Source organism: Pelobates fuscus, chromosome 5 (assembly GCF_036172605.1).
Source record: "Pelobates fuscus isolate aPelFus1 chromosome 5, aPelFus1.pri, whole genome shotgun sequence".
NCBI lineage: Eukaryota > Metazoa > Chordata > Amphibia > Anura > Pelobatidae > Pelobates > Pelobates fuscus.
In genome coordinates, this window is record NC_086321.1 from 272629061 (window position 1) to 272652669 (window position 23609).

The 23609-nt window shown below is 40.7% G+C and overlaps 1 protein-coding gene across 1 annotated transcript; it reads right to left on the reverse strand.

Moving 5' to 3' along the window:
• Positions 1 to 371: 371 nt before the first annotated feature.
• On the reverse strand, positions 372 to 23133 carry INIP (INTS3 and NABP interacting protein). The gene is made up of 4 exons (XM_063457262.1): positions 23067 to 23133; positions 8626 to 8728; positions 4050 to 4140; positions 372 to 658 (listed from the first exon to the last, which is right to left on the reverse strand). Exons 1-4 carry the CDS (start codon positions 23101 to 23103, stop codon positions 563 to 565), a joined length of 327 nt encoding a protein of 108 aa, XP_063313332.1. The 5' UTR covers positions 23104 to 23133; the 3' UTR covers positions 372 to 562.
• Positions 23134 to 23609: the final 476 nt, after the last annotated feature.

A 23609-nucleotide genomic window follows, 5' to 3' on the forward strand; every position in this document is an offset into this window, starting at 1 on the left:
CAACGGAAAGACCAGGCTCCATTGGAGACGCGATATATATTTTCCATCTTGGGATAAAGTAATCTATATACAATTAAGAAGGATACATTTAACCACAAGAATAGCATATACTAGTTAATGTTGCTAGTTTATATATTATGAAAAATGTCAAACCGACCATTCAGATGTTTCTACATGCTTACTGTGATCCAACGGTATATGTAATTGCCCTTGCAGGCTTCTTTGTATTATGCACCATTTGTAATGCATGCATATGACAAGGCCGTCACTCATTAAAAAAAAAAAAAAAAAAAAAAAAAAAAAAAAAAAAAAAAACGTATTTCTAATGTTAAAAACAACTTCCAACACAAGCAGCTTGGAAAGTGGCACAGTGTGCGTGATAGTTTAATGATTCCTCTCTCTTACTGATGCTTTATCAGCAGATGTTCACATTAAACATTGACAGAATGTGTTAAAAAAAATAGCAAAATAATATGTAAGAAAGATACAGGACAAGAAGGTTCACTTTTAAATAGCTTCCTTAAGGCAGTATGTACAGCTGGAAGAAGGGCACTGTAGTCTATTATTCTGCATCAAGACGTGGTATTACTGGGAGAATCAGGTTTCCAAATGCAGAGTCTTGGGTTATGAAGTATCCAGATGAATGAGCGTGAGCATGCTGTATGAACAAGAGAAAAATATATATATAAATTATATGTTCTATATCCAAAAAGTAAAGACAAAGCAAGAGAGTAGAAGCTGAGAGAGCACTTGTATTGGGATTAACCCAAGGGCTAGAGAAGTAGTGGTAAAGAAAAGAAAAATGAGTGCCCTAAATGCATTTAAAATATAACCTTTAATAGTAATTCTAAAATCTATTATGAGTGTCCATAGTGAGAGTACTGCTCAAATAATAATTAACTAAGGTATATACACAAATAAAGTAACAAATGGGTCCTGTTCTAAAGTATCCAGAGACTTTAATCTAGTGGTGTATGCAAGAAATTGTTTTGCAACACACTATAGCTAGGTAATTAGCGTTAGCTATACAAATACGTTGACAAAATTGTAAACTGAAGTGTAAGCAGTTTAATAAATCTAGATCAACTAAAGAATATACAAACTGGTTGGAGGTCCTGTTCGTAAATTTTCAGAGACCGTTACCTGGCAGTGTGTGCAAAACCAGGTTTTGCAATCCACAGTGGCTGTGTAGAGTAGCATGAGCTATGTAGACTATTAAATCAGTGTCTATATACGGTAGACAAACGTAATGGTATCTAAAGCTTATGATAAAAAGACGATGTAACAGAACTTGTAGCCGATCAGAGAAAGGACCTTTTTTTTAGTTTTGGAAAACTAGCCTGATAAATAAGTATCGGTACAGACTAGTAAAAGGTCCTGTTCATAAGTTTTCATAGACCTTTGCCTAATGATGTGTGCAAAACATAGTTTTGCAATCCACAATTGTAGCGCAAAGTTTCGCTTACTATTAGACTGATCAGCGTGTCTACATAAATTGCTACAATGGTAGTTGATAACGTCTATATATCTAGTGCTTCTAGGGATAACTGAAGCACCCGAAATGTATATAAAGCAGTGCAGGAGATAGAGATATATATATAGTTGCAAAAGAATGTCTGTCTAGATTCTTAGATCAGTATGTGGTAATGAGCCGAAATAGCAATGCAACCTCCATGGATATAGGGTACTTCTCCGCTATTGATAAAAGGGGTAAGAAAGCTGTTAAATCTAAGCTTGTGAAATCTAACTGTCTAGTAATATGGCTAGATATATAGTAGTAGGTACATATTTCCCAGTTGCCCCAAAATAAACAATTAACGATAGCCGGTAGATTAGACTCGGGATCCGAGACGCAAAATAAATAGTTTTGAATCTAAAATCAAAGTTAAATAAATGCTAAGTCTCAGATCACCGAGGGCCCCTGACGCACGTGTTTCGCCCACAGCTCATCAGCACCTTTGTATGCTGCAGTAAGCTTATACATCACTGCTTCTAAGCGGCTGATTTTATCGTGTGTATTCGAGTTCTGTGCAATATGAATTTGGATGTTGATATCTTGAATTGTTCAAGGAATTGGTGTGATGGTTTGGGGACTACCTTTAAAGTCACATGTGCCAGTGATATTAGAGATCTTTATTAAATGTAAGTGGGAGATTTATACGAATGTCTGTTTATTGAATATTTTAGATACCATCTGCACTATATATTTTATGTGTGGTGTTTTTTATTTCAATATGTGAAAGTGCAAGATGAATTATAAATAGAAATGCATCCAGTGCACGATGTGCACACAGATATGATTGTAATATTGATTTTAATGGCCCTCTTTATTTTTTTGCCTGTTTTAGTTCATTATACATGGTGCACCTGTTTTTTCAACACATTAGCTGTAGTGCACTAACAGATATGCTGTTGCATTAGATTTCTTAAAAGGAAAGTTTTAAATAATTTTTCTTTCCCTGTGGTATTCTAAGTTGACGCTTCTCAAATTTTTTTAAGAGATGTTTTTAAAAGATGTTTAACACATTCTCACTGTAAGTACATTCCATGCTTTCCTACACAGAGTGGATTTAAAGGAGCCCCAGGTGTTATGGGTACCTGGGGCTCTGCTTAGTCATATGGGCCATTTTTAGTGGCCTCAGGCTGACCAATGAACTTTAAACAGCGCTGGAATTCAGCACTGCGTAGAGCCCTTTAAAATCATTTACAAAAAACACTGCTAAGCGATTGCGCTCAGCCGTGGTTTTCTAGGTTGTAGGCTGCTTGAATGAGACCACACAGGGTCTGAATAAACATTGGCAGTGTCTCCCTACCTTTCCCCAGCAGCTTGTGACTGGTTCTGGGATTTGCCAACTGCCCAGCACAGAGGACAGAGTAATCGGATGAGAAGCAGAGTTCATTCAGAATTACAGGGAATGCAATTATGAACAGAGTCAGTAGATGGCAGTCACAGGCCACTATCTACAGTTGTAACTTTGAAACCAATTTTCTAATATCAGAATTGATAATAGCAAAGGGTTTCTTTAGGGTTGGGGTTATGGTAGGGTTAGACGTAGGAGAAAGAATATGGTAGGCTTAAGGTTAAGGTAGCGATATGTTTAGCTGCAGTGTTATTGTTATGTAAGTGCCAATGATGGGCTTTGGTTAATGGTGTTTTAGGGTTAGGGATTGTGTAGTTTTAAAAGGGACACTGTAGTCACCAGAACAACTACAGCTTAATGTAGTTGTTCTGGTTTCTATATCATGTACCTGCAGGCTTTTTGTTGTGAACACTGAATATTCCTTTACAGAGATGCATTGATTTAAAGCATCTCTATAAGGAGATGCTGATTGGCCAGGGTGGTGTTCGGCCAATTCTATGGGAAAGCATTGTGATTGGCTGAGATCATTTTGATGATTGCTTCTGATGATGTCAGCCAAGGAGTTGGATCGGGGCAGATCCAGTTCTATTGGCCCATGCGGCACTGGATATAAGGTAAGTTTTTACTATATTTACGGAGAATTAGGGGGACCAGGAACCTAAATAGTGAACACTATAAGGTTAAGGAATACATGTTTGTGTTCCTGACCCTATAGTGTTTCTTTAAGGTTAAGTTTAGTGTACTCATAAAGTTAGACTTGGTGTAAACACTGAGTAAGGGGTATTGATGCTTTATAGTTAGTGTGGGGGTTGGTATAGGGTTAGCGTTAAAACTTGGACAATTTGTCTCTATCCTTAAGGGTTTAATTTAACTGTTGTGGTCCAGTTCTCTGTTGGATAAGAAATGCAACTTTGTTTATGATAACATCAACACCATAGACATATTTAAAAACTAGACAGATAGGCTGTCACGATAAAGAAGGAGATTGAGATCTAATTTTAAACAGCAGGTAGCAAGGTCACTTCATAATCTACCATGGTTACTGTACCAGCTTTTCCCCAAAACTTATTTTCATACCCCCACAGCCTGACATTCAAGGAATAGTGGCATAATGAGACACACTGAGGAAAGAAACACACACAACACAACAAAATCATAATGTCTATTATTGTTGTACAAATAGCTTACCTGAAGTGCAGCTTTCTGCTGTGCTGCTATGTGTTGCTGCTCAGCATGGTCACGGATATCTTTGTTTACATTAGGCCTTGAAAGTGCGATGCTAAAGACATAAATAGACACAAATATAATAAGGTTTAACTTTTAGGTTAGAATGTTCCTGTGTTAGATTTTTATTCATGGCCTCAAGGTGTTAAAAAATAATAATAAAAGGGACACTATAGACACTAATCTTATTGAAGTGGTCTGGGTTCAGTACTGCTGTCCCCTGAACCCTTCAAGGTTTACAATGCAGGGTTAGGACTGCCTCAAGTGACAGCCACTAGGACCACTTCCTCGATCCACATGCTTTGCATTAGGACGTCCAGCCTCTTGAAAATTTCAATAGAAAGCATTGATTTAAAGTTTTCGTATGGAGAAAATCTAATTTGCACGCAGCGCTTGTGCATTAGATTATCCCATTGCTGTGATGTCGCGGGAGAAGAAGACATATCCAGTCTGGAATCAGGCAAGTGAAATAAAGGGTTTTAACCCTTTCATGGCGGGGTGGGAGGGGAGACTATATAGTGTTAGGATTACAATGATCGTTTAAGATGTAATGGTTAGAGTGTCCGTATAAATATATCCAGGCTGATGTCCAATATATTCTCTACATACTTCTCATAGACTTCTTCCCTAAACAAGCAAAGGTAAGTAAAAATATTCACTACCTAGGTAGTGAAAGCACTATAGCTTTAATAAGCAAGGTAAAGAGACGATTGAGTGTCTTGGTTTCCTAATCTTTATAAATCTTAATTACATATGACATTTTTTAGTTTCAAACAAAATCAAAATAAGCAATATTTCTTGGTGGTGTATACATATTGCAATGCACAGACAACAGCATTCTTTTATCTTGTGTGTCTACTTAAAGGAACACTGTAGTCACCTAAATTACTTTAGCTAAATAAAGCAGATTTAGTGTATAGATCATTCCCCTGTAATTTCACTGCTCAATTCACTGTCATTTAGGAGTTAAATCACTTTGTCTCTGTTTATGCAGCCCTAGCCACACCTCCCCTGACTATGATTGACAGAGCCTGCATGAAAAAAAAATGGTTTCACTTTCAAACAGATGTAATTTACCTTAAATAATTGTATCTCAAGCTCTAAATTGAACTGTAATCACATACAGGAGGCTCTTGCAGGGTCTAGCAAACTATTAACATAGTAGGGGATAAGAAAATCTTAATTAAACAGAACTTGCAATAAAGAAAGCCTAAACAGGGCTCTCTTTACAGGAAGTGTTTATGGAAGGCTGTGCAAGTCACATGCAGGGAGGTGTGACTAGGGTTCATAAACAAAGGGATTTAACTCCTAAATGGCAGAGGATTGAGCAGTGAGGCTGCAGGGGCATGTTCTATACACCAAAACTGCTTCATTAAGCTAAAGTTGTTCAGGTTACTATAGTGTCCCTTTAGGTAGCACAATTCCATATACAAAAGTAAACGGTCACAATAAATGGGTAAGGAATGGACATGATGAGATTATTGTAAGTACATACAATCTATAAAAATACAGCAACAGTTAGCATACACAAAAGGTGTCCCTATTACTCAACAATAGACTTGGTCTTCGTTAACATAAAACAAAAATCTCTGGGGGCGGGGCCTGAGAGCCAAGATGGCCGGACGCACACTCAAAGATCTCTCACAATGACGGGCAAAAGCGAGCTGATACAAAGCGACCCAAAAGCGCAAGTGGCAAACGGTGTCCGGGTACAAGAGCAATCGATATATCCAAGCCCGGCACTGGTGCGCCGCGGAAAAAAACTGCACCGGCCAAGCGGCCTACACAAGAGCCTAAGGTCCGGGGGAGGCGGCCGATCCACTGGCCTGGGACGAGCTCCCAAACGAGAGCACATATCAGCCCTGCTACCCCCCCTATGGACCGGCGGGGGATATCCCGGTCCTCGCTGGGGACGAATACCCCCGCACTCCTACCTACCCAAGCGACAAAGCCCGAACCCAAACAAAGGTGTCAGGGTCCAGCTAAGATGGCGGCGCAGACGCAGGGCAGGACGAAGCACTCACCTCCCAAACCACCCAAGCACACAACAGAGTTTTTCAACAGTATTTGTACATACCTGTGGGTGAAGCTTAAGGCCAGGAGGCAATGCTTTAGACTGGCGGCAAAAGCAATAGCGGCGTGGATCCGCCCGGCGACCCGCCGTAGCCTGCAGTGGAACCCCCCATGTGGCTCTAACAAGGCCTCCCCACAGACGCAACCGAGAAGCAGTAAGGCAGAAGGCGGCACAGGGCACCTCGGAAGAGAGCACAAACGACCTCGAGTTTGAGCATGCAGCGCCGACGGAGTGCCGACCTGCCTGCCCACCAGGGGTCCTGGCAGCACTGGTAAGAGTTTCAGGGGAGATGGTGGTTTGCCCACACAGAAGCAAAAGACCACGGCGGTACCTGAGACACTTAGAACGGGCGGACGGGTTGGGTGAGCCTCTAAACGGTGCACAAAACTTGGGTGCCACCCCTGCAGGCATAGGCTAAAGAAGACTCACCATGACATGGGGCAGGAAGCAAGGGACAAACAACCACCGGTGATGGCACACTATCGCTACCCCTAAGCCGGGACTCTCCTTACCTCACGACATCTGAACCGTTCCCAGAACGGACCCTCTGCCTTCCCGCGCTGCCCGTCCCTGCCGACCAATATGCCACCCCACACTCCTATCACCGAAGAAATAGGGGAAGCCGAATGGGAAGGAAAACTTGACCTAGCATGAACTTACAACATAGACTAATATAACCATCCTCGAAGACTTCATGTCCTAGTTTAAAGAGTTAAACCTTGCTTATTGTGACTATCTCCCAGAACCCCAACACTGCAACGAGACTCACATTAGCCTGTGTTTGTTGTTTTGCTTTGTTCCTGCATGCGACTGCAACCTTTACTTTTTCTTTTCCTCTCTCCTTTAAACATCAACTGTACACCCGCCGCTAGCCTATGCCACTCATTAGTAACTCACTCTTGCATAAACGTTAGACTAAGCCTATATTACACAAACCAAATTCTGCTTCATGACGCTTAAAATTAACCGAATAGATAGGCCAGAGATGTTACCTTCAACCACTAGACAGACCCAAATGTTAGACACACTACCGTTTATCACTTAAAATGTCTTACAATATAAAAATATGCTAGTTCTCTCATGTACCTATATGTTGATAATGTGTTGGAGGAATGCCTTTGGGGTACCTCACGACCTTCTGTTACCAGCTTATGCATAACAAAAATAAAGAATGGAAAAAAAAAAATCTCTAATTGTTTATCCAACATTAAAGTGACACTATAGTCACCAAAACAACTTCAGCTTAATCAAGCAGTTTTGGTGTATAGACCATGCCTCTAAAGTCTTACTACACAATTCTCTGTCATTTAGGAGTTAAATCACTTTTATTTGGTTTATGCAGCCCTAGCCACACTACACCTGGCTGCGACTGACACAGACTGCATGAAAAAAAAGGTTGTTTTAGTTTTAATCAGATGTTCGCTTACTTAAAACATTTTTATCTCCTGCTCTGTAAATTGAACTTTCATCACACACGAGGCTCCTGCAAGGTCTAGCAAGCTATACAGGAGATAAGAAAGTCTAAATTAAACAGAATTTGCAATAAAGAAAGTGTAAACATTAGATCTCACTTTACAGGAAGTGTTTAGGAAGACTGTGCAAGTCACATGCAAGAAGGTTTGACTGGGGTGCATAAAGAAAGTGATTTGACTCCTAAATGGCAGGGAATTTAGCAGTAAGACTGCAGGGGCATGATCTATACACAAAAAACTGCTTCATTAAGCTCAAGTTGTTTTGGGGACTATAGTGTCTCCTTATTTAACCCCTTAAGGACACATGACATGTGTGACATGTCAAGATTCCCTTTTATTCCAGAAGTTTGGTCCTTAAGGGGTTAAACCCCAAAGTCCTGTACAAAACCAAATACAAAATCAGGAAATAACTAATGTGTCATAGTCTTACATCCATTCTCACACTAAATAGTTTTCATATTTTTTTTTCAATTTTACCATTATTGGATTGGTGAAAAATGGCTCTATACTTTAAGTTACATTTTGGTACTCACAATCCTGAGGAAGAGGGGGTTATCAACACAATGTGACCATCAATACCTGAGCAATTTCATCACCTGAAAGGACGATATACCAGTCACCTAAAAGCATTATCAGTACATTTGGCTACCTGCAGCCGCCAACTTGTTAAAAACCAAAAAGATGCCATTTTTTTTGGTTAACCTTACAATATTGGTCTACTGAGTTCAACATCACTAGATTGATGCTGAAATTGTGGTTTAGCTTTAGTTTTTAGACGTTAAAGGTATTCTGACTTTGGAGGCACAACCAGCAGAAATTTGGATTGCAATCGCTTTAATGACAGTCACATACTACCTACTGACAGAAAACATTGATCAGTTAAGGACACCCGATAGTAATGTTGCATTAGACAGCTTGAAATTAGTATCCAGTCAACACACCCATATAGACAATCAATAGTATAGTATTAGAAAATACAATAATGTGAACATACCTGGCACCTGGGTTGTTGGTTGAAGACTGGTTTTGCATTAAAAGTTTTTTCTTCTCTTTGTCTAATTCTGCTAAAATCGCAACTCTGTTTCTGTTTGGAAAACCTACAGAATTAAAGAATTTATACATTTGTTTAATAAACTCCACTTAAAAAAAACCCAAAAAAAACTTAGACATTTAAAAACAATGAGTGACAGTCATTAAAGTGACACTGTCACCTGTTTTTTTCTTAAACATTCCTAATGGACAGTCCTGGCAGGTGAAGTTACCAGGAGATGAAGAAGCATGGCAGCGGAAAGAAGGAACAAACTGAGGTAACAATATCTCTCCGACTACTCCCCTCCAAACACCACCATGACACGTCACCTTAGGTTTTGAAAAAAATAAGACCTCACAAGTGACAGTGCTGCTTTAAGAAACCAGTAGATCCGCTCATCATGACAGTTATGAGACTAGCAAAACAAAATCAGCCACTGTACAAATCGCAAAAACCCTTTAACCCCTTAAGGACACATGACATGTGTGACATGTCATGATTCCCTTTTATTCCAGAAGTTTGGTCCTTAAGGGGTTAAAAGACTTGATTGATAACACAAAAGCTTAACCCCTTAAGGACGGACGACGGTTCAGGACCGTCATCTGCATTTTTCCATTGCCGACCGATGACGGTCCTGAACCGTCCTAACTTTAAGATTTACTTACCCAATCGCCGTTGTTCCCCCGGCAGCGATCGGCGGTGCTCCCGTTGTGGGGAGACTGCCTGCAGCCCAGACAGTCTCCCCATGGCGAATTAGGACCCCTGTGATCGCTCAAACGAGCGACCACATGGTCACAATAGGTGTCCATGTGTCTGCCTGCAGGGGGGACTGTCTGTGCTGACAGGCAGTCTCCCTGCATGTGTAAAATCATAAAAAAAATTAAAAGTTAATAAAAAAAAATTATTATATATGTGTATATATATATATATATACACACATGATATATAGACATATATTATACCTATATAATATGTCTATATATCATATATATATAATGTCATGCTAAGTGTATTTTTATATTAATATGTACATATATTAATATAAAAATACACTTATAATTAAATTACACACGTATATATATAATATATTTAATAACTATATATATTATATATATATATATATATATTATAAAATACAAATAATAAGTAATTTAAATTAAATTAAACATGTAAAAATAATAATAAAAATAAATTATATATCTATACGAAATTTTATTCTAACTGTATTTTGATATTAATATATATATTTATATCAAAATACACTTAGAATGAAATTGTATATATATCTATGTATATATAAATAAATAAAAAGAATACGCACTATTCATATGTCCATATACAAAATTACATAAATAATTATATAAATATACACGTAGACTTCAAATATATAAATATGCATATATATTTAAATTCTACGTGCGTATTTATGTAATATTTTTACATAATTAAGTTATTTTATTGATTGCAATTTAAGGGACCTGCCTGCCAACCCAGGCCGAAAGTCCAGAGAATTTAATTTGCTATCACTGTATTTTACCCTGTAACGTTCTACGACACCCTAAAACCTGTACATGGGGGTTACTGTTTTACTCGGGAGACTTCGCTGAACACAAATATTAGTGATTCAAAACAGTAAAACATATCACAGCGATGATATTGTCAGTGAAAGTGACATTTTTTTGCATTTTTCACACACAAGCAGCACTTTTACTGATGATATAATTGTTGTGATACGTTTTCCAGTTTTGAAACACTAATATTTGTGTTCAGCAAAGTCTCCTGAGTATAACAGTACCCCCCATGTACAGGTTTTATAGCGTTTTTGAAAGTTACAGGGTCAAATATATGGGTCAAATATTTTTACATTGAAAATGGCCAGGTTGGTTACGTTGCCTTTGAGAGCGTATGGTAGCCCAGGAATGAAAATTACCCCCATGATGGCATACCATTTGCAAAAGAAGACAACCCAAGGTATTGCAAATGGGGTATGTCCAGTCTTTTTTAGTAACCACTTAGTCACAAACACTGGCCAAAATTAGCGTTCAATTTAGTTTTTTACTTTTTTCACACACAAACAAATATGAATGCTAACTTTGGCCAGTGTTTGCGACTAACTGGCTACTAAAAAAGTCTGGACATACCCCATATTGAATACCCTGGGTTGTCTACTTTAAAAAAAATATGTACATGTGGGGTGTTATTCAGCGATTTATGACAGATAATAGTGTTACAATGTCACTATTGATACATTTTAAAAATGTATGTTTTGAAACCGCAATATCCTACTTGTACTTATAGCCCTATAACATGCAAAAAAAAAAATCGCAAAAAGCATGTAAACACTGGGTATTTTTAAACTCAGGACAAAATTTTGAATCTATTTAGCAGTTTTTTTCATTCGCTTTTGTAGATGAGTAAAAGATTTTTCACATAAAAGTCAAAAAACATGTATTTTTTTAAATTTTTCATCATATTTTTTCATTTTTTTTTAAATTAAATTACATGAGATTATATAAATAATGGTATGTAAAGAAAGCCACTTTTGTCCTGAAAAAAACAATGTATAATTTGTATGGGAACAGTAAATGAGAGAGCGGAAAATTACAGCTAAACACAAACACCACAAAAGTGTCAAAAAGATGCCTGGTCGCAGATGCTCAACATCGCAAAAACAGTCCGGTCCTTAAGGGGTTAAAACAACTTTATTTCTTCAATATGCAAAACAATGAGATTTGGTTTAATTTAATTCCCAATCACTAAATACAGTTGCAAGAAAAAGTACCGTATATACTCGAGTATAAGCAGAGTTTTTCAGCCCATTTTTTGGGCTGAAAAACCCCAACTCGGCTTATACTCGAGTCAAGGTCTGTATTATGGCAATTTGCATTGCCATAATACAGACTGGGGGGAGAGGGGGGCTGGCAGAGCTGTAACTTACCTGTTCTGCAGCTCCTGTCAGCTCTCTCCTCCTCCGCGCCGTCCGTTCAGCACCTCGGTCAGCTCCCAGTGTAAGTCTCGCGAGAGCCGCGGCTCTCGCGAGACTTACAGTGTGAGCTGATAGAAGGAGCTGCACGGACGGCGCAGAGGAGGAGAGAGCTGACAGGAGCTGCAGAACAGGTAAGTTACAGCTCTGCCAGCCCCCCTCTCCCCCCCACTGAACTGCCACTGGACCACCAGGGAAGGAGAGCCCCCCTCCCTGCCATATATCAAGCAGGGAGGGGGGACGGAAAATATATATATATAAATAAAATAAGAAATAATAAAAAAAAATAATAAGAATAAAAAAAAAATTAATAATAAAAAAAAAAAAAGGGGTATAAGGACCACTATGGGAGGGAGGGGGGTATAAGGACCACTATGGGAGGGAGGGGGGGTATAAGGACCACTATGGGAGGGAGGGGGGGTATAAGGACCACTATGGGAGGGAGGGGGGGATAAGGACGCTATGGGAGGGAGGGGGGGTATAAGGACCACTATGGGAGGGAGGGGGGGTATAAGGACCACTATGGGAGGGAGGGGGGGTATAAGGACCACTATGGGAGGGAGGGGGGGATAAGGACCACTATGGGAGGGAGGGGGGGGATAAGGACCACTATGGGAGGGAGGGGGGGATAAGGACCACTATGGGAGGGAGGGGGGGATAAGGACCACTATGGGAGGGAGGGGGGTATAAGGACCACTATGGGAGGGAGGGGGGGTATAAGGACCACTATGGGAGGGAGGGGGGGATAAGGACCACTATGGGAGGGAGGGGGGGATAAGGACCACTATGGGAGGGAGGGGGGGGATAAGGACCACTATGGGAGGGAGGGGGGGGATAAGGACCACTATGGGAGGGAGGGGGGGGATAAGGACCACTATGGGAGGGAGGGGGGGGATAAGGACCACTATGGGAGGGAGGGGGGTATAAGGACCACTATGGGAGGGAGGGGGTATAAGGACCACTATGGGAGGGAGGGGGGGATAAGGACCACTATGGGAGGGAGGGGGGGGATAAGGACCACTATGGGAGGGAGGGGGGGGGATAAGGACCACTATTGGAGGGAGGGGGGGATAAGGACCCCTATTGGAGGGAGGGGGGTATAAGGACCACTATGGGAGGGAGGGGGGGTATAAGGACCACTATGGGAGGGGGTGGGATAAGGACCACTATGGGAGGGAGGGGGGGGATAAGGACCACTATGGGAGGGAGGGGGGGGATAAGGACCACTATGGGAGGGAGGGGGGGTATAAGGACCACTATGGGAGGGGGTGGGATAAGGACCACTATGGGAGGGAGGGGGGGTATATGGACCACTATGGGAGGGATGGGGGTGGGATAAGGACCACTATGGGAGGGAGAATGGGGATAAGGACCACTATGAGAGGGAGGGGGTGGGATAAGGACCACTATGAGAGGGAGGGGGTGGGATAAGGACCACTATGGGAGGGGAGGGGGAAGTAAGGACCACTAGGGGAGGGGAGGGTAAGGACCACTAGGGGAGGGGTGAGTCAAGACCACTGGGGGGGTGGTGAAGGAACACGGGGGTGGGGAGGTAAGGACCACTGAGGGAGGAGGAGGGGAAGTCAGGACATATGGGGGGGGAGGGGGCGGCAAAAAATTTTTTGCCTACGGCGGCAAATATCCTTGCACCGGCCCTGCACACACTGCATTCACACACACACACACTGCATTCACGCACACACACGCTGCACTCATACACACACACGCTGCACTCATACACACACACGCTGCACTCATACACACACATACGCACACACTGCATTCATTATACACACACTGTAAATAAATATTCAATTAATATATTTTTTTTAGGATCTAATTTTATTTAGCAATTTACCAGTAGCTGCTGCATTTCCCACCCTAGTCTTATACTCGAGTCAATACGTTTTCCCAGTTTTTTGGGATAAAATTAGGGGCCTCGGCTTATATTCGGGTCGGCTTATACTCGAGTATATACGGTATGTGAATCCTTTGGAATGATATGGATTTCTGCACAAATTGGTCATAAAATGTGATCTGATCATCATCTAATTCACAACAATAGACAATCACAGTCTGCTTAACCCCTTAAGGACCAAACTTCTGGAATAAAAGGGAATCATGACATGTCACACATGTCATGTGTCCATAAGGGGTTAAACTAATAACACACAAAGAATGAAATGTTGGCATGTTTTTATTGAACACACCATGTAAACATTCACAGTGCAGGTGGAAAAAGTATGTAAACCCTTGGATTTAATAACTGGTTGAACCTCCTTTGGCAGCAATAACTTTAACCAAATGTAGTTTCCTGTAGTTGCAGATCAGACGTGCACAACGGTCAGGAGTAATTCTTGACCATTCCTCTTTACAGAACTGTTTCAGTTCAGCAATATTCTTGGGATGTCTGGTGTGAATCGCTTTCTTGAGGTCATGCCACAGCATTTCAATCGGGTTGAGGTCAGGACCCTGACTGGGCCACTTCAGAAGGCGTATTTTCTTCTGTTTAAGCCATTCTGTTGTTGATTTAATTCTATGCTTTGGGTCATTGTCATGTTGCAACACCCATCTTCTGTTGAGCTTCAGCTGGTAGACAGATGGCCTTAAGTTCTCCTGCAAAATGTCTTGATAAACTTGGGAATTCATTTTTCCTTCGATGATAGCAATCCGTCCAGGCCCTGATGCAGCAAAGCAGCCCCAAACCATGATGCCCCCACCACCATACTTCACAGTTGGGATGAGGTTTTGATGTTGGTGTGCTGTGTCTCTTTTTCGCCACATATAGTGTTGTGTGTTTCTTCCAAACAACTCAACTTTGGTTTCATCTGTCCACAGAATATTTTGCCAGTACTGCTGTAGAACATCCAGGTGCTCTTGTGCAAACTGTAAACGTGCAGCAATGTTTTGTTTGGACAGCAGTCGCTTCCTCTGTGGTATCCTCCCATGAAATCCATTCTTGTTTAGTGTTTTACGTATTGTAGATTCGCTAACAGGGATGTTAGCATTTGCCAGTGACTTTTGTAAGTATTTAGCTGACACACTAGGATTCTTCTTCACCTCATTGAGCAGTCTGCTCTTTGCTCTTGCAGTCAGTCATCTCCTAGGGAGAGTAGCAGCAGTGCTGAACTTTCTCCATATATAGACAATTTGTCTTACCGTGGACTGATGAACAGCAAGGCTTCTGGAGTACTTTTATAACCATTTCCAGCTTTATGCAAGTCAACAATTCTTAATCGTAGGTCTTCAGAGAGCTCTTTTGTGCGAGGCATCATTCACATCAGCCAATGCTTCTTGTGAAAAGCAAACCCAGAACTGGTGTGTGTTTTTTATAGGGCAGGGCAGCTGTAACCAACACCTCCAATCTCATCTCATTGATTGGACTCCAGTTGGCTGACATCTCACTCCAATTAGCTCTTGGAGATGTCATTAGTCTAGGGGTTCACATACTTTTTCCACCTGCGCTGTGGAATGTTTACATGGTGTGTTCAATAAAAACATGGCAACATTTCATTCTTTGTGTGTTATTAGTTTAAGCAGACTGTGATTGTCTATTGTTGTGACTTAGATGATGATCAGATCACATTTGACCAATGACCAATTTGTGCAGAAATCCATATCATTCCAAACTGGCTTGGGATAAGGTACGTTTCTTTCCAAGCCAGTTTTGTGAATGGGAAGTCACTGATTGGATGAGAGCATCAGCTGACCACTCTCAGCCAATCAACAGCGACCCTGCCAGGCGGAATTCTGCGCTTCCTGAATCTGAAAATTCTGAATCTGGATGCCGCCGGGGGTAGTGGACATAGCCACTGGGAGCAATTTTGTGGTTAAACCATTCGAGAATGGTTTAATCCCTTTAGGTAGAGGGGCTTCCATGCACCATAACAACTTCATTAAGGCAAAGTTGTTTTGGTGCAGCAGTGTGCCTGTAACTTAAAACCGAATTGCAGTGCACTGAAAACCAAACTGCAAAATTAGATGCTCAAACTGTGATACTGCCCCTAGAGTGTCCTTTTAAGTTGGCTGAATGATGAAAAGATTTCATTTGTAAAAATAAAAAGATCTAACCCATGGGTCGTCAACCTGGTCCCTACCGCCCACTAGTGGGCGTTTCATGATTCCAGGTGGGCGGTAGGGATTTCCAGGTTGATCGGGCAGGCGCGAGACGGCGGTACCCGTGCGACTGGGTACCGCCGTGACCATTTGCGGCCCCGGCCCGCGCGGCAAACCGCCGGGGCCGCCTTCCAAAGTGTCCATCGGGTGGCCCATGCTGTGTGCCTGTCTGTTTGTGTGTGTGCCTGTCTGTTTGTGTGTGTCTTGTGTGTGTGTGTGTGTGTCTTGTGTGTGTGTGTGTGTGTCTTGTGTGTGTGTGTGTGTGTCTTGTGTGTGTGTGTGTGTGTCTTGTGTGTGTGTGTGTGTGTCTTGTGTGTGTGTGTGTGTGTCTTGTGTGTGTGTGTGTGTGTCTTGTGTGTGTGTGTGTGTGTCTTGTGTGTGTGTGTGTGTCTTGTGTGTGTGTGTGTGTGTCTTGTGTGTGTGTGTGTGTGTGTGTCTTGTGTGTGTGTGTGTGTGTCTTGTGTGTGTGTGTGTGTGTGTCTTGTGTGTGTGTGTGTGTGTGTGTCTTGTGTGTGTGTGTGTGTGTGTGTGTGTGTGTGTGTGTGTGTGTCTTGTGTGTGTGTGTGTCTTGTGTGTGTGTGTGTCTTGTGTGTGTGTGTGTCTTGTGTGTGTGTGTGTCTTGTGTGTGTGTGTGTGTCTTGTGTGTGTGTGTGTGTGTGTCTTGTGTGTGTGTGTGTGTGTGTCTTGTGTGTGTGTGTGTCTTGTGTGTATGTGTCTTTGTGTGTCTGTGTGTCTTTGTGTGTCTGTGTGTCTTTGTGTGTGTGTGTCTTTGTGTCTGTGTGTCTTTGTGTGTGTGTGTCTTTGTGTGTGTGTGTCTTTGTGTGTGTGTGTCTTTGTGTGTGTGTGTCTTTGTGTGTGTGTGTCTTGTGTGTGTGTGTGTGTGTGTGTCTTGTGTGTGTGTGTGTCTTGTGTGTGTGTGTGTCTTGTGTGTGTGTGTGTGTGTGTGTCTTGTGTGTGTGTGTGTGTCTTGTGTGTGTCTTGTGTGTGTGTGTGTGTCTTGTGTGTGTGTGTGTCTTGTGTGTGTCTTGTGTGTGTGTGTGTGTCTTGTGTGTGTGTGTGTCTTGTGTGTGTGTGTGTCTTGTGTGTGTGTGTGTCTTGTGTGTGTGTGTGTCTTGTGTGTGTGTGTGTCTTGTGTGTGTGTGTGTGTGTCTTGTGTGTGTGTGTGTCTTGTGTGTGTGTGTGTCTTGTGTGTGTGTGTGTGTCTTGTGTGTGTGTCTTTGTGTGTGTCTGTGTCTTTGTGTGTGTGTCTTTGTGTGTGTGTGTCTGTGTGTCTTTGTGTGTGTGTGTCTTTGTGTGTGTGTGTCTTTGTGTGTGTGTGTCTTTGTGTGTGTGTGTCTTTGTGTGTGTGTGTCTTTGTGTGTGTGTGTCTTTGTGTGTGTGTGTCTTTGTGTGTGTGTGTCTTTGTGTGTGTGTGTCTTTGTGTGTGTGTGTCTTTGTGTGTGTGTGTCTTTGTGTGTGTGTGTCTTTGTGTGTGTGTGTCTTTGTGTGTGTGTGTCTTTGTGTGTGTGTGTGTGTCTTTGTGTGTGTGTGTCTTGTATGAGCAGCTCAGCCTTCCTACTGGGCATTGCTATAAGGACGGTTAAAAAATAGAAAAAAGGGGAAAAAAAGGTGGGGAGGGGAATTGAGGAGGGAGAGGAGATGAGCTGACGCACAAATGAGAAATCATATTATGCGCAAACAGAGAAGTCGTCTGAATATCACTGAAAGAGACCTTCGTGTGTTCCTTACGAAAATCGAACCAGATATCAAATATTTAGTCTCGCAGCATACACCTCAAGGATCTCATTAATAACTAGTAAAGGTAATTTCAATTTACTTTATTGTTTTTTCATTAAACTTTATAAAGTTAAAAACATTATAAACATGCATTAATTGGAAATAAAAAGATAAATGAACGTACATTTATTTATTTTTTTAAAACACCCTCCTTTCGAAAAAAATATTCCGCACTTGCGCGAAAACTGGTGGGCGGTAAGGAAGATTTTTCAACTAAAAAGATGCATTAGTGGGCGGTAGTTAGAAAAAGGTTGACTACCACTGATCTAACCGATCAGCTAATTCGTGAAGCCACATTAAAAAACATGTGTTAAGCTGATTTTAAGGAGACCAAAATAGAAACAAGTCATGTCAGAAATGTCAAACATTTTGTTTACTGAGAAAAAAAATAAATGAAAAACATGGACAGATGAGAGAATGTAATTTCAATGAACTATAATGCACTGGCTCTACAATGCATAATAATATTTCAAGGGTTCTGAAAGGTTCTTCTGTTGCATCACTGGGTACAAGTGCCTTTTTAAATATGCCTGAAAATGTAGGATGTGCTATTTTAAGGAAGCAAAATGGACATGCTTTTGTGAACCAATTCAAAACAGTCACTTATACATTATGTACATTTCTCTCTCTTTACATGGATTAGATACAGATAATATGACTGAAAAAACTACTTTAATGGGTGGAAGAAAAGGACAGTAATGTACTACATATAAAGTAAAAAACACTTCACCTCCTCTCATATATTTAGAAGCTGATTTATTTTGTTGACATTTTGCTAAACCTCCTACATCTTCCTTAGAATAAATACTTGGCATTGCCATTTCCAGTCTTAAAGCACCTGCTAAGATCAAGTTGCACCATTTATTACAATAATTCTAAAGATGAGTGAAGCTTGAGTGTTGTACGTTAAATATCCATATCAGCTGCAAGTAATGGGGTGAGAGCATTGTGATTGACGCCGTTCAATCACAATGCGCAGAACCTGAGATCAGTGGAGTTATACTTCAAGTGCTGATTCATTAGATGCCATTTAGATGTTCAGGAGATAGTTATAAATATTAGTTACATGGTTTATTTTATATATCAGCTGGTTAAGCAGTGGTAAAACACCTAAATATCTCCCTGCCTACTTCAATCCTCATACATTGTAAGCTAATTTGAGCAGGCCTTCTTCACCTCTCAAATATCTCTTTTTTTTTTAATAATTGTAAAGCACTGTGAAATATGTTGGTGCTATATAAATAACAATAATGAATATATTTCCAGCACTGATTGTTATAGTACAAAATTGACCATTAAGTTTCATCTATACATTGTATGATCAGATTGCTATTTCATGTTTTCCCATGATTTGTAACATCACATCAAGCAAAAAAAAACATATTGCATGTTACGACAGACACTCTTCAGTTTGTCATCATGTATGTACGAAGATTGATGGGAATGAAACTCATACACAGCAGACACTAAATGATAATATCACCAATAATTTTCCCTTCATATACTCCTACAAGCATAGTCTCCTCTGAGACGTCATTTGGATCCTAGCTCATGCAAGACCCATAGGTGCTTAGAACTGGCTCTTAAAGGGACACTATAGTCACCTGAACAACTTCAGCTTAATGAGGTTGTTCAGGTGAGAACTATAGCTCCCTGCAGCCTCTCTCATGTAAACACTGTATTTTCTGAGAAAATACAATGTTTACATTGGAAGCTTGGAACACCTCCTGTTGCAATCACTCCACCAGAGGGACTTCCGAGTTGATGAATGCATAATTCACACGCTTGGGTGAAGACATCAAACGTGCTATCAGCATGCAGAAGATAGGAGGCACTGTGAACGCGCCTCCTATGTCCTGTAGTCACCCCGGAGCCTGTCAGCAATGAAGAGCCGACAGTGTGGGAGATAACAGGCTGAAGACTGGAGACCGAGCAGGATGGGAGGATCCAAACTGTAAGTAAACTTATTTTGTGACTGAGTGTGGGTGGGTGAGTGATTGTGTGGTTGGGTGAGTGAGTGATTGTGAGGGTGGGTGATTGTGATGGATGGATCCATCCATCACTCTATCCATCCATCTATCCCTCTCAGTCAGCTCAGCTCGCAAAGGCGCATTCCGCGCACATGGAGCGCGGAGTTCATTCATACGGCGATGACACTTCTGTAAGAGAAGCATCTGATTGAGCCCTGCTACTTTGTAATTTTGACAAAAAGTAGGCGCGGCCTTATGGGGAATCTCGGCGTTGGAACGGAGGTAAGTTTATATCATAAAAAGGACTAGAAAATTATTTTTAATAAGGGGAAGTTCACATAAAAGCAAGATAGAAGGCTAGGGGATCTGTCTTTCTTGGCTTTTATTTGTAGACTATAGTGATCCTTTAACCCCTTAAGACCGGAGGGCGTACAATTATGTCTTTTTAAAAGCGGCTCTAAACGCCGCAGGGCGTAATTGTACGCCCTCCGGTTTTTTGTTGCTTACCCGGTCGCCGGCGATCCCACGCCGGCGATCGCGGTTGGGGGGACTCCCAGGGAGCCCCCCGCGGCACCTCCATCCTCTTCAGCCCCCCCGGGCCATGTGAGAGTGAGGTCCTTGCGAGGACCTCACAATCACATGGCCAGGATAGCTGGCTGCAGCAATGCCAGCAGGGGGACTAACTGTAATGACAGTTAGTCCCCCTGCTGGCTGGAAATAAAATTAAAATAAATTAAATAAGTGTAAAAAAAATATATATATATATATACTTAATATCAAATTACACGTAGACTGATACTGATTAAATATATATATAATTATTGTTATATATATATTTATATATAATAAAAAAAGTGTAAATAAGTAAAAAAAAATTAAAAATAAAATATTTAAAAATATATAGATGTGTTTTATTTCGTTCTAACTGTATTGTGATATTAATATATATATATTTATATCAAAATACACGTAGAACGAAATAATATATATATATATCTATCTACATAAATATATACGTATATATCACTATATATATACCATATATTAATTCTACACATATATTTATGTAATATTTTTACATAATTAGGTATCTTAATTAATTACAATTAGCGGGCCCTGCCTGACAACCCATGCCGAAAGTAAAGGGAATTTAATTTGCTAGCACTATATTTAACCCTATAACTTTCCAAGACATCATAAAACCTGTACATGGGGGTACTGTTTTACTCAGGAGACTTCGCTGAACACAAATATTAGTGTTTCAAAACAGTAAAATGTATTACAACGATGATATCGCCAGTAAAAGTGATGCACAAACAGCACTTACACGGACGATATTATTGCTGCAATACTTTTTACTGTTTTGAAACACAAATATTTGTGTTCAGCGAAGTCTCCCGAGTACAACAGTACCCCTCATGTACAGGTTTTATGGTGTTTTCAAAAATTACAGCGTCAAATATAAGGCTTGTGTTTCATTTTTTTCACATTAAAATTCGCCAGATTGCTTACGTTGCCTTTATGACCCTATGGTAGCCCAAGAATGAAAATTACCCCTATGATGGCATACTATTTGCAATAGTAGACAACCCAAGGTATTGCAAATGGGGTATGTCCAGTCATTTTTAGTAGCCACTTAGTCACAAACACTGGCCAAAATTGGCTTTTTTTGCATTTTTCACACACAAACAAATACTAACGCTAACTTTGGCCAGTGTTTGTGACCAAATAGCTACTAAAAAAGACTGGACATACCCCATTTGCAATACCTTGGGTTGTCTACTATTGCAAATGGTATGCCATTATGGATGTAAATTTATTTCCTGGGCTACTATACAGTCGCTATATTTGACCCTGTAACTTCCCAAAACACCATAAAACCTGTACATAGGGGGTACTGTTTTACACGTGAGACTTTGCTGAATACAAATATGTGTATTGCAGTAAAAGCAAAAAGTATTATGACATTGACAGTTAAAATGTCATATAGAACTAAAAAAATAAATCTTATTTTCTCCCATTTTTAAATATTGTTTTCATATTAAATTATGTTTCATAGCTAAATATTTGATATTAAATGAAAGCCTTGTTTCCCCTGAATAAAATGATATATAATAAGGGGGAGTGCATTTAATATGAAAGAGGTGAATTACGGTTGGACAGACATATAGCGCAAATGCCAGGTTTTGTTTACATTTTGTTTCGTTCACAACGTGTACATTTGGCTCCGTCCTTAAGGGGTTAAAAATGGCAAATTCAGATTTAGAATTATTTGTTGCTCAGGGTTCTCTTAGTCCAATGAACACTCTGTTTCTTTAGTCATATAGTAAACAATGGTAAAGTAAAATATAAAAAAGAACTAAAAAAACACCATAAACACAACAGCGTGATGTAGTGGTTATGGTGCCATGAGTGCCCTGGCACCTCCCCCCACATGTCCTGGGGGTCAAATCTTACAGTGCAGGTAATAGGCAGGAACACTCCAAGCCCCTTAACCAGTTAACAGTTTGAAAACTTACCTTGGATCAGCAGGCTATGCTAAGCTAAACTCCGCCGTGCAGAGCCAGCTCGTTGGCTAACAGTGCCGACTGACCGTTCTCAGCCAATTAATTAAAGGGACACTATAAGCACCCACACCACTTAACCCTGCAACAGTAATTATTTAATTAAACTGCAATAATTACCTTTGTATGTTAACTCCACCTCTAGTGGCTGTCTACCAATCTTCCGGGTCGTTAGGTGACTTTTGGTTGGACTTCCTCACGCTATGCATGTGGGCATCCAGCGTCACCCGAAACCCCATAGAAAAGCATGGTATAATGCTTTCCTATGTGGGAAGTACTAATGCGAGCACACCTACTGCCGCGTATGCGCATTAGGTCTCCACCGCTGGCTGGGCAGCACCAGAGACAGAGGGGGTATAGTGCCAGGAAAACGCACTATAGTTTCCCTTTAAGCCCTACACCACTGTGCTTAGCACGATTCCAAAGGCATCCAGCACTCAGAGTAGGCGCTCTAGTGGTTATGGTGCTTGGAGAGTTCATTTGACCTTTACAGCCTGCTTGGTCTGTGATATAATATGATGGGGCACACAATGTATTTAGCTACAGGAAGTAGTGAGTTGTGCTGCCACAGACAGCTCTGTGCTTGTCTGTATGATTAGATTGAGACATCTGAAATGTGTCCACAACATCACACGAGTGAGGGAATGCACGTGTTCGTTAACAGGGATTACATGGAACTTAATATAATATATTTAATATATGGACATTAATATAATATATTTAATATATGGACATTAATATAATATATTTAATATATGGACATTAATATAATATATTTAATCCATGGACATTAATATAATATATTTAATCCATGGACATTAATATAATACATGTTAGTATTAGTTTGATTGACTGCCAGGATAACATCCATGGTTCCAAATACAATTAAAACAAAACAGAACCCCCGAGGAGACTAACCACCATTATATACAAATTCAAATACAGGTTTACTTTAACAGATCTTCCAAAGCACCCGCTCTCTCCCCGTGTTATTACCCGCAGCCGGTGGTGGTGGTGGTGGAGGTGCCGCCATGTTGCTCCTCCCCCTGAGAGTGGAGGGGGAGGGGGGCTGTCTTCTTGTTACCAGGTAACCGAGACACTGTGCTCCTTATCGATAACCGAGCTTTCATAGCTATTACAGTCAAATTAACACAAGCGACGGTTATCCCAGTCACCATGCATACAAAGGCATTGACTGTTTGGTTTTGCTGCCTTTTGTGTTATTTTTAATATATTGGTAACGTTGTGTGTGACCTACTCCAATATGGCGCTTCATGCTTCACTATAAGATATCACGTGATTTTCTACCAGGTCCATAGACATAGAATGTCTATGCTCGGGTCTCTCTGTAGTCTTGTTTCTACGCATGCTTCCTGAGCTACACTGGGATATGCTACTCTGTTAGGAAAGAGTATCACAAGGTCCATGTGTTATACAGGGTTATTTCTGCTAGGATACTCTGTCATGAACAAGTACAGAAAACTTTCAATCCCAAATAAATATCACAACGTCCATGTGTTAAACAGAGATATTCACTAA

Excerpts from the sequence above, each read along its gene's own strand:
- INIP (XM_063457262.1), bottom strand. The coding sequence starts at position 23,103 with ATGGCGGCACCTCCACCACCACCACCACCGGCTGCGG. Across the intron at positions 8,729-23,066 it reads ACCACCACCACCGGCTGCGG|GTTTTCCAAACAGAAACAGA; the intron begins GTAATAACACGG and ends TTAATTCTGTAG. Across the intron at positions 659-4,049 it reads AGCAGAAAGCTGCACTTCAG|CATGCTCACGCTCATTCATC; the intron begins GTAAGCTATTTG and ends TTGTTCATACAG.